The sequence below is a fragment of the Drosophila grimshawi genome, unplaced genomic scaffold (genome assembly GCF_018153295.1).
Source record: "Drosophila grimshawi isolate 15287-2541.00 unplaced genomic scaffold, ASM1815329v1 contig_311, whole genome shotgun sequence".
In the NCBI taxonomy this organism is placed as follows: Eukaryota; Metazoa; Arthropoda; class Insecta; order Diptera; family Drosophilidae; genus Drosophila; species Drosophila grimshawi.
Window position 1 is genome coordinate 10,292,486 of NW_025063098.1, and position 12,074 is coordinate 10,304,559.

The following is a 12,074-nucleotide window of genomic DNA, read 5'->3' on the forward strand; positions in this document are numbered from 1 at the left end:
CCCGGGGTAACTTACACTGACACGATGCGACTTGACTTTACTTGTCGCCAGCAGTATCCTTGTATCCTTGTTGTTAGCCTGTAAATAAAATCAGTGCCTTGTAGCGCCAAAAGTTGGCAAAGTTTGATGCACTAGCAGACTTGTCGTCACACTGTTCGCACAGTCATTAAACTAAAGTGAACAACACACATCCCCTTCAAGGAGCGTCGCAAAGTTGACAACCGACAAGTCACATTCTGGTACATTAAATTGATGAAATGATTTGCCGGTGATAACTCCTCGCTCTCTCTCCTTGTGGGTCATCCAGATGGAGATCTCCGTCAAAACTGAAAATGTGGCAAGGTTTCAAGACCATAAGGATGCACAAATCATTCACCACGCCAACAACAACAACAGGATTACGCATAACAATAGCCGCAGACACCACATTGATGCGACCAATTGTGGGTCATTAATCTTGCAGAACAAATGCGGTTCAATGTTTTTGACAGCAGGGTTGGAAATTCGACAAAAAATAATAAAATCAAAATCAGAACGGGCAACAGCTTGAGGCATAAATACCCTAGAGGTAAGGTTATAAAGTTAAAATTGGTTGTCTTTGAGTAATACAAGTTAAGAAGTAACTTTCTTCAACACGGCGGATATTTTAATAATAATATGCAAAATTAATAAATATTGATCAAAAATTTTAAAGAAATAAATATACATTTTATTCTTACTTTCTTATTAACACTTTAATACTACAATTGTTACTTTAGTCCACATTTAATAAATAAATAAATATGATTTCCAATATATTCTGTTTATATATTCTTAAAAATAAGATATCAAACCTTAATAAATAAAAGTATTTATTCATAATAATTATAGTATGGAAAATCAAAATTATTTTCACTCCAATATTCAATAAATTATATTTAAAAAATGCATAAAAACACAACGAAAACCCTAAAAATTCTTATTATAAAAATGCTTAATCCTAAAGCAATGTCGCCAGTATGTTAATTTAGGAATTGATAGCATGAAACCCAACAAAAAATAAAACCTAATACAAAAAAAAATAAATAAATACAAAGAAAAGGATATACACAACCGTTTAGCAGGGTAGTCAAGCTGTTAATAATGGAACGAGTCATGTGCAAAAAAGAGCATTCAGTTTATTCACTGCCAGAGCCAAGTACCGCTCAGCGCAGTTTGAGGAGGATGAGGGGAGGGGAAGGGGGTTTGGGTGGCACTACTGTCATTTACAAGCCCAGTGAAGTATTCAGCGTGTCTGGCTTTGATGGCCATGCAGCGGCGACATATTACTTCCTTATTTGTGGGCCGCACATACGACCTTTGGCTGTGACAGTGCCACACCCACAAGCGAGCCCACTCCACACAACAACTACATCCAACACACACACACACACACACTCAAACACACACACACAAACAGGAAGCATTCACCGTGTGCGCGTCACGCAGCCAAAGCAGAAACATTCAGCGCAGCAACTTCACTAAAAATTATGCATTTAACTATGAGATGTGTGTTGTTGTTTTGTGTGTGTGTATGTTGGATGTGTGTGTGTTGGATGTGTGTGTCTGGCAAACATACGCGTTAAAACAATGACTGGTCGCAAGCATTTCGAGCTGACAGCGAGCCAAACATCCGCCAGATAAAAATGCGCCACAATTTGGATGGGTGGTGCCACAATCCACAGCTTGACGCTTTGTCATTCTGCCGCCTGGTGGCCCGTTTGGTAGTCATGTGGACAACGATGTTGCTTGCCGGTTCGGCATTAGCAGGAGGAGGGTGCCCAGGCAGTGACTGCTGGGATGATAATGATAAGCGTATAAAACCATTAAGTGATTCCACTTAAATGAGCACGTTTGGATAAATGTGACTCTGTTTCAACGATTCCTTTTTTCGGTTCGCATTTTTCCGTTGTGTTTCCTTTAGACGTAGCCGATTTTAAATGTAAGCGCATCTAGGGTGAATTTTAAAATGGCTTTCGATAATAAATACAATTTGTGATCGCTAATATGATTGCAACAGTGGCAATCAGTAGTTGAAAAATGGCATCGGATTGTCGCCAAAGGGATACTCACCTTATTATTCAGAAAGTATGTTTCTCAAACGAAAGGTTGTGTTTTTTCCATCTTAAATTCAGGGTACATTTTTCTCAAATTTCGAAAACATATGTCTACTTCAAAGTTGATTTTTATACGAGAGACTTTCCACTGAGCTATGCGGACTTTCAAGCAGACAATAGCTAAACCATAAAATTGTTTTAGGGTGATTTTCTAAAATTCAAGTCGAATTTTAAACATTGCTCGTATATCAATTAAGTAAACAGTACTTGAATATAAATTTCGATTTCTTAAGCAATTCTGCTTACTTTTTCTTATGTTTCTTTTTCGTTAACAAAATTTTGTTTGAGACAACTTAACTTTTAGTTAAAATTCCTGCTAAAAATGGACATCTAAGTAAAGGAACTAAAAACCAAACTTTTAAGTGCCTTAAAGCCTTATGTATATGTTTGGGTGTTTGAAGCATTGCAAACATCATTTTATACTGAATACTTCGTTTGTTTTTGGTCACTGTGACTGTCACTAATTGAATTACACTGAGCTACACACAGAGTGAGGGAGAGTATAACGAGAAGGAGGAAAAAAAAGAATAAATAAATAAGATAAAAATGCACAACAACATTTTCCTTACTTGCCACTAACAAAAAAAAAAACAAACAACTGACGACCCTAGCGCAGAGGACAAGCTTAAATCCATGTTGCCAGCGAAAGGACGAGGCCAGGACCAGGAGAGGAGCTGCTGCTGCTGCTGTTTCACAGTCCCCGAGCGTTGGGCGTTCCACGTTAAATGGCCAACAAGGTGACAATGCAGATATAATGCGATATGCGGAGCAGACAAAACGGTAAACGCGCCCGGGCCCAAAGGACGACGCGACGATGATGTCGATGTCGATGGCGATGGCGATGACGATGAGGACAATTGGTGATTCGCAATTGATAATACTTAATGTGAACTGTCGTCGTCAACTCCAATGACTGATGACTGATGACTGATGGGCGGTGGTAGGTGGGCGGTGGGAGGTGGCAGGTCAAACAAAAACAAAAAGGTGGAACCCAGTCGGCTTATCTCTGCACCTTACGCACAATATAGCACGCAGTTGGCTGGCAATGTTAAATGACGTCGACAGGGAGCAGATAGTTAATGATGGTTTTGTTCCTATTTTGATACCCTGATTTTTTTTCTTTGCGTGTATCCGCAAGATGACTGCTTAAATCGCTTCATTTTTTGTTTTTCCGTCTGTGATTTAAGAAAATGTACAGAATTCTTGATAGATTTAATGGAGCTTCTGCAAATTATTTACAGAAGCCTACTTAAAAAGTTCCGCTTTATCTACATACTGTCCTCAACTTAAACTTTTGTAAATGCGGCAAGATTTACTGGTTAGTATTCTTTTATGTCCTCTTTCATTTGAATATATATATTTTTGATTACATGTCATCAATATCAACCAATTTCAATATCAAGATTATATTTGAGTAATTTTCAATTCTTGTCAATATTCAAAATGAAAGTTGATAAAACTTAAATTGTAAAAGCCAAAAGATCTTCGTAAATACTTCATCCAGAATTCTACTACTTAATTTATTTCATTACCCGTATTTTATTATATTCTGATCTAAATTACAAAACAAAAAGAGAAGAACCTTTTCAAAATCTCAACTTGTAAAGCCCACAAATACTTGGTAAATGCTTTTACTCGAATCCTAGCTCCCAAAACTTGACCATTTTTATTGAGGCATACCACTCAGATCACTATTTATTGCAAAGAAAAGTTCTGCTTTGAAACTTGAATTACTCATGGAGAGAACATGTAGTCAGAGATTTTTTGACTTTGCAACCAAAAGTCACAGCAAGTTAAGCACAGTCAAAACTACTGCTCAACTATCATTTTGCACATGTAAAGGCCATGTAAAAGTTAATAGAAAAGTAGTTTGAATTGTTTGCGGACATGAATCAGAGACACCCAACTCGCCAACTCCCCCACTCAAAAAAAGAAGAAGAAAAAAATAAATAGTGTCATAAAAATGGAGTGGAGTGGAGTGGAGTGGAGTCCACATAAGGTTGGCAGCGACACCCGCATCCTTGGCTTTTGGGGAAGCTTCTGTGCCGTTGACATTTGTTAATTGTCAGCCTTGTGGGGGTTTTTGGTTTGCAAACAAGCAGTTGGCCAAAAGCCAATACGGCCAAAACACACCCACACACATTCACCAAATACATCGGTAAAGTGAACAACAATTGTGACAATTTAATTAACTTTTTGGTAAGTAATTTGCGCTGGCACTTTAAATAGTTGCTGGAAGACGCCTTTTGGCCTGGCTTTTGACTTGTTTTTACCTTTCGCTGCTGCTAATTACGCAAATGTTTTAACTTTAAAATGGCGTTGCCATTTCACGCGTTCTGCCCGTCACATTTACAACGACAACTGCCACACTAAGCACACCCAACTAGACACTCCCTCCCCCTTTCCTTCCGCCTCCGACTCCTCCTCCGCCTCCTGCGACGCCCACAAAACTTTGCATTTTGTTTTGTCTGTTTAACTTTTGTTCATAGCTCGCTGAGTTCTGCTGATTGTGCAGCAGTGGAAGGCATTCTTGTCACACTGCAACAAACTGCATTGCAGTTGTTGCATGCAACCTCAACCCAGCTACCACACATTTGTGACACATGCACTTGCAATTTATTTTTTGTATTTTCATGTTTTTGCTAGTTTTTGAAAATTACAATTTTTACTTAGCGCAACGTTCTGTTGCAGAGAGTTCATCACAAACCGTTTGTATGTGCAACATGGCGTCTGTGTGTTTACTGAGGTTGCATGTAATGAGTAAACGGTTGCATAAGTTTAATGATGTTGCTAAAAATGGTGGTGCAACCATTTCAATTTACGTTTGCGGTTCGACATTTTCACTTCGTTTTCCTTCAGCTTCTCTAATGAAAGTGTTTTTCAAAAATGATTTTAATTGCAATGCAAAATTTCAATTTCATCATCTTTCTTTCGTATTCAATTTAGTTTTCTATGCATTCTCATTTTCAAATATAAACTTTCTGATTTTTGCTTATTGAAATGCACAAACTGCTCCACAATTTTTCAAGCTTTTCGATATTTGAAGTTTGCAGATGCCAAGCTCCCAAATGCATTTTCATGGCAAAAAAAGAACAGAAGACAAACTAAGTCCTGGTCTTGGATTTATCCACACACAGAGAGAAGACGCCCAAAACACACCTGCAACATGAGCGCGTACACATGTGGCAGCTGCTGTCAGTCAATTTCCATTAAGTCAACACCTTATTGAGTTTTATTGTAAATTGAAAAAAAGTACAAACTACAAAATGGCAAAACAAAACAAAAATACAGCCACAGACAGACGCAGTGCATCAAGGAAGATTTTGAAAGTAAATTGAATGCAAGCAGTTGGGATACAAGTCGAATATGCAACTCTAATAAATAGAAATATGTATTAAGCTGAGAGCAACGAGTGCTGTAAATATTCGCAATTAATTTGCATAACTGGCAAACGATTGTGTAATTTGTATTTGTCACATAAATTATCACGCAATGAAAATAGTTTTCAAATATGCAGACAGAAAGCACAGGGTGTTTAGGGGTAAAGCCTAACGCAACTATCGATAAATTATAAAGCCGTTGACAATGCCCCTGCCTCCAAATAAAAACACGGACACACACAGAAGTGGAAACAGGAAACAGTAACTGACTAATTTTTCGCCTCAAACCAATCCACAATTGTGTTTTAGGTGCTTTCCCAGCACCGCAAATTTTATGCACGTTATAAATCACGACGACATCGACGACAACGACGACGACGACGGCAACGACGACTGCGACTGCGACAGCGACAGCGAAAATGTTCACATTAATTGTTGCAACGTCATTTTCGGGCCTATTGTGTCGGGCAGTTCGGTTCGTTGCAAGGCTAATAAAAGGCGTTCACTCTATGTGTGTGCTCCAGACGCCTTTGTGTCACGTGGCAATTTCGTTAAAGGAATTTCAACAATGTAGACGTTTTTACAACAGTTTGGGGCCACAGGCCATCAGCAGTTGCAAAAAAAAAACCTAGAAAAAGACTCAACTATTTTTTGTGATATAGGCAAATGTGCCTGTGTTGGTCGCTGGCAATGAAACATGACTGTTTAGTGGCGGGATTTGGGATTTGTCAAAGGCGCGCAACAACAATTTCAACAAAGCCTGCCGCGGCTGTGTAATTTTCATAATTTTACATTTGAGACCCGCAACGTGGCCAGATGAAGGAGAAAACTTCGAGTTCTCCGAGTTCCGTGCGATGAGAACGCGATTTGTTGTTTGTCCCTCAAGCGAAACCTTATTTTCATGCACAGCTACAGTTGCGGTCAAAATAATAAGTGCTGCTGCTTCTCAAAACATTTAATAAAAATATTACTCATTTTATGCTGATAATATCGAGACCTTTTTTAAAATCTATAAAAATTCAATTCTGCCAAACATGAAATGTTTGGTTTCTCATTTGGGAATGTTTTAAAATACAATTATTTAATTTATTTATTATTAACAACCCATCGCATCAAGTTTTATCAATTATAATGATCAATTTCAATTATAATTTATTAAAATAAACAAACTATAAAATTTAAGGAATTTTAATTCCTTTTGTCAATAAATTTGATCGCTATTCCAACTTTTAATGTTAACAAATCTTCAATATTGATTGCGTATTTTTAAGTCAAATTTCATAATTTTGTAACTAGATCTTAATTATTTTTTTTAAACACTACTAATATTTTGACCGCAGCTGTACATATGGATGGCTGTGATTTTTCTTTGCTGAGCACATAGCTCTAAATATAGCCAGTAATAATGGTTTGGTCGAGATAGCTCGACTGGGGGATACCCTGCAGCCACTGATAGATGAATCATAAGTCGCACACTTCTTAGGTATTCAAAGCAACAACAATCAGACTATCAAAAATCGATTGGAATCGATAAATGCAAAACGGGCAAGTTATCGATAAATTCGATCTGCGTGTGTTAGAAACTTGGATTCTCTAGCTCGGGTCTAGGTCTGGTCGACTTTAACTGTTGATCGTGTGTAAAATAATTTATTTATACTTTATGGGATCAGAGACGCTTCGTTTTACGCAAGAATGACGAATATATTAATGCAAATATTTAAATTAAACTATTTGCGTATTAAGGAAAATGCAAATATTATAATTTAGATATTTCTATCGAATAGATATCGGTCAGAATTAAGTAAAGCAAAATACTATGCTGCATATGATTATTGTTCAACAATATAAATAAATATTCATGCTTCGAATTATTTGCACGTTTGCATAAGCTACACACACGCACTCACATGAACATTCAGTAAAGTGTGTGTGTGTGTGTGGAATGAGGTGCACATAAAATGCAGGCAAAAACACTCGAAACGCAAAAGTTATGCACAATGACAAAAACAGCAAAAGGGCGTCGTTAGTATTTCAAAAACAGAAAGACAACAAAAACTAAACAAAACACAAGAGAAATGCCCAAAATACACACGCATGCACGCACACACACACACGCACACAAACAATCACACACAGACGCTTAGCGAAGCACAGGAAAACAGCAAATTACAATAATAGAAACAACAACGAAAACACTTTAGACAATTGCACAACGTGCTCCACACTTGACTTGTGAAAATATTAAAAGGCATATTTGCCGCCGCTTGGTCAGCAGACGGACAAACGGACAATAGGTGAAGCCAGGCGCAGAAGAGCAACAACAACCACAACAACAACAACAGCAGCAACAGCAACAAAACGGAAGATGCTAGAATCACGTAATTTATGGCTAGAGCCAAAGTCAGGTTACGTTTATGTTACGCATTCGCAAAAAGCTGTCAATGTTTGTGTGTGTGTTCATTTGTGACGGTGGGTGGAGGGGATAGGTGAGGTTTCTGGCACTGCAAATTAATTGTTGAGACATCGCCAACGACAACAGCTGAGCTAAGTCGATGCTGCTGCCCATGAGGGTTAAATGTCCGTCCATTTATCACCTTGGCCTGGTCAAAGTTCAACGGATGCGCCTAACGTCTTGCATGTGATCAATTAGCTTGTAACAAGTCTTGCCACCTAACTTTCCCTCGCCTCGCTTTCGCTCTGCATCTCCCATATAGCAGTATCATTCCATTTTGGCAATTCAGCTTTAAATGCAATAAATCACTATTTGCTTGATACAGAAATCAAGGATTTGAATAACGTAAGAAACTCTGCAAAAGTGTTGCCTATTCTTGTGCTTCTTTGAGATGGTAGTGCTGCCACTAAGTTACAAAAAGTAAGGGTGCTGCCACTAAGTAACAAGAAGTATGGGTGCTGCCAGACTATGTAATTCAAAATAAGGTCACACTGCTTTTAAAACTGCTACACTTAAAACGCTGCTTGAAGTAAATCTACAAGTTTGAGAGTATTTCATTTAACGTAATCGTGGGTATAATCTATATTAAATTATTAATTAAATGCTGTTAATTGACAATAGATATTCATATTCTCTTACCTACACACATCTCTCTGAGATTTAAATACGGCTGCAAGAAAAAAGAAAATATAATTTTTTTCCCAATTGAAAGTTACAATTCGTTTAAATAAGTTGCTTACGTTGCCAGCATTCCTATTAAAATCAGCTGTTTTCGCTGACAAGATTAAAAGCAATTCTAAAATTATATTCAGATAATTTTAATCAATTTATTAGCTCAGGGAATACAGTCTTAGGAATTACCAACACCTTGGATGAGTATTGTTAAAAAAATACACCAGAAAACATCCATAAGCAACTACTGCCTCAATGGAAACGGCGCCACCCAGCCGCCAAAGGTGCGCTCCAGTTGCTCGGCAACTGCGAGACAGAGGCGATCCTTGTTGTGATTGGCAACCACCTGGATACCCAGTGGCATGCCCTTCGCATCCAGGCCCATGGGCACCTGGGTGACCGGCAAGCGCAGCACATTGAACAGGCTGAAGTAACTGAAATCCATAAATTTGAGCAACGGATAATAATGGAATGGCGCCGTGCGTGGCGAGCTGTGGTAGAAGAGGACTCCATTGTCGCCCAGCAGCTGTTGCAAGTATGACTTGCACTTTTCGGTCGCCTCGCGCATCAGAGTCTCCGACTCCTTGGGCAGAAGGCTGTCGAGCAGTGAGTAAATCGCCGCCATGCTAAAGTCACTTTGACCCAACAGTTTCTTGAACAGCTCCACGAAGGGATTCAGGTCCGCGCCGTTTCCGAGGAGCTTATTAAAATTGGCCGGCTCCTGGGTCATCCAATAGCGCCACATTTTCCCCGTCAACTCTGTGGCGGGCAGCTCCGCCTGGCGCACTTGTTGCCCAGTCAGGTCCTCGAAATGCTTGCGCACCTTGTGGAGCACTTGCTCCGTTTCACGCTGGATGGGATTGCATTGGCGCATTCGATTGTTGGGCGCATAGAAGTAGCGCAGTTTCGACAAATCTACAGGCTCCTGCAGTTGCAGCATTTTGGCCTTGCTCGGCTCGAGCAGCACCTGCATGAGGGGACGCAAATCGGTGGCATAGCGCGTCATTGGACCGGCGCAGACCATTGTGTTCTGCTCCTTGCCGGTGCGGAAGGTGCATCCAGCCATGCTGATCGCACCTTCGCTGGGTTTGTGCCCGAAGATGCCGCAGTTGAAGGCGGGTATGCGTATGGAGCCGCCAATATCGGTGCCCAGGCCAAAGCCGGTGCAGCAGGCGGAGATTAGGCACGCCTCGCCACCAGACGAACCGCCCACGGAGCGTCGCAAGTCATACGGATTATTTGTGCGGCCAATGAGCATGTTGCGCGATTCCATCCACTTGTTCACCTCCGGCACATTGCTGGTAGCAATAATGATTGCGCCACTCGCCCTCATCAGGCGCACACATTCCGCATCCTCCTTGGCGCGTTCATTCTTGCGCGACACCAAGCCAAGCGTGTGCCTCCTGCCGGCAACACTGGTGCTGTCCTTGGTGGTAAACGGCACTCCCAGGAAGGGCAGAGCATCCAGCTGCTCCTTGCTGTACTTGTTGTCCGCCAGCTTTTGATCGATTTCGCTTGCCTGCTGCAGTGCATCCGCAAAGGGGCCGTCGACAATGGCATTTAGGTCACCATTAACACTCTCGATGCGATCGCAATAGGCTTTGACGATGTCGTAACTTTTCAGCTTGCGTTCGCGAATTTGTGTTGCCAACTCGACGGCGCTCTTGGCCAACATCGCCCGTTGATCCGCATTTGCTGGAGTTGCGACACGCTTGTGCGCACCCAGATACCAGCCAAATACCAGCTCCAGCAGGCGGTCGCTGATGATGTGCACCAGCACAAGTAGCGCCTCAAGTAACATCTTACAGGCAGACATTGCTAATGAGTTGTCGATCTTTTATCTACAAGATATGTTTGCCCTTTGAAACTGGAAATGCTTAAGTGAATTTTGTTGATTATTGCAGTTGGCGTTGCCACTTTGATAAACTATAAAAGCTCTGCGCAAACCGGTATGGAAAGCTCACTTTTTAAACAGCTCAACTAACGTCCGAACGAGTCTGCAATTTGCGGCTGCATGATGACTGTGTTGATGGCATGATTAAATGTACACTTTCTTATAGAACCATTTATAAAAATAAATGAAAATAACATAAGAATGTTTGTTTCCAAATGTAGTGCTGATTGCTGATTACCTAACTCTTTCTATTATTTGAAACGACAATTAAATTAAAATCAATTCGTTCATGCCCAAGTCGTAACGTGTGTGGTCCCGTTGAGCACGCAATACGCCACCACCAACAACAATAAAAATAAATATCGACCCGTTGCCGCCGCCGTCGCAGCTGTGCTGTGAGTGGAGTGTTAGTTGCTTTACCGTCGCGCTGCTAAAGCGTCGCAAATTCGCTGTGAGTATCTGTATCGAATTTTCGTACGTAAAAAAAAACACCGATTTCAAAAATAGAAAGTCAACAACTCAGTTGTATGCAAATGTTTGCTAATTTTTATTAATGCTAAAAACCTGTGCTAAATTGCATTTAAACTGCTCCACATGAGCAGAGACGAGTGTTTATTTATTTATTTTTTAAGCATGTGCATATTTCTCTTTGTGTGTGTGCGTATGCGTGTAAGTGAGTGGGTGGGTTGGTGTGTGCGTGTATGTGGTGCTGAGAAATACAGCAACTGCTTAAAATGCATATTATATTAAATTGCTAGTCAAATATGTGCACGCAAAATGCACCTAAGTTCTACGAACTGTGTATTTACCGTAAACAAATTTTGGTTATTGCATTAACTCATATTGTATGTCGTGTTTACAGTTTGTTAACTTGACATATTTCAAAAACAATCACCGCCACATTTTTCCTTATGTGTCGTAAGCTGTTTGATAAACAAACAACTTCATAAAAAAACGACAACCTAGCTTTTACTGTAAATGGTTACAAGGCGGTGTGCCGACAGGTACGCAGCTCGTCTTCAACAAATGTTCACAAACGATTATTCAACATTCGTCATTTTTAAGGTATTAACTTTCACGTATCATGTTTTACTATTATTTTCCAATAGCTTTTTTTTTAATTAAACGTATTTAAATAATAAGAATTATTTGTTATTTGTTATTTTATTTATTTATTTTTGTAATATTAACTTAATTTTAAAAGTATTAACATTTAATTTGCCATTTTATATATATATATTTTTTTAATATCGTAATTTTTAAAGTATTTACATTTCATATACCATTCTTTAATTTGAATTAATTGTCTTTTGTTTTTAAATACTTTGGAAATTGGACTGTGAACATAAATTGTACCAATGATTACTGCAAATTAACAAATCTAATAGCGATTTAGAATCAGTCAATAAAGGTAATTTACCCTAATTATTAAGCAAATCCAAAAGGCTGCTTGGCTGCACACTACACATTGTCGTTAATAGTCTTTTGTTGTTGTTGTTGATAAGAGCAGCTGCAATCTTGTATTGCTGTTTCTTTCCCAC

General features: G+C 39.5%; 1 protein-coding gene across 1 annotated transcript; it reads right to left on the reverse strand.

Annotated features, from left to right (window-relative positions):
• Positions 1 to 8,769: 8,769 nt before the first annotated feature.
• On the reverse strand, positions 8,770 to 10,554 carry LOC6563235 (fatty-acid amide hydrolase 2). Its single transcript, XM_001989736.2, has one exon. The coding sequence runs from the start codon at positions 10,453 to 10,455 to the stop codon at positions 8,884 to 8,886; it is 1,572 nt and encodes a 523-aa protein (XP_001989772.1). The 5' UTR covers positions 10,456 to 10,554; the 3' UTR covers positions 8,770 to 8,883.
• Between the last annotated feature and the right edge of the window lie 1,520 nt (positions 10,555 to 12,074).

Bases quoted from the DNA above. Each gene is read 5' to 3' on its own strand.
- LOC6563235 (XM_001989736.2), bottom strand. From the start codon at position 10,455: ATGTCTGCCTGTAAGATGTTACTTGAGGCGCTACTTGTGCTGGTGCAC.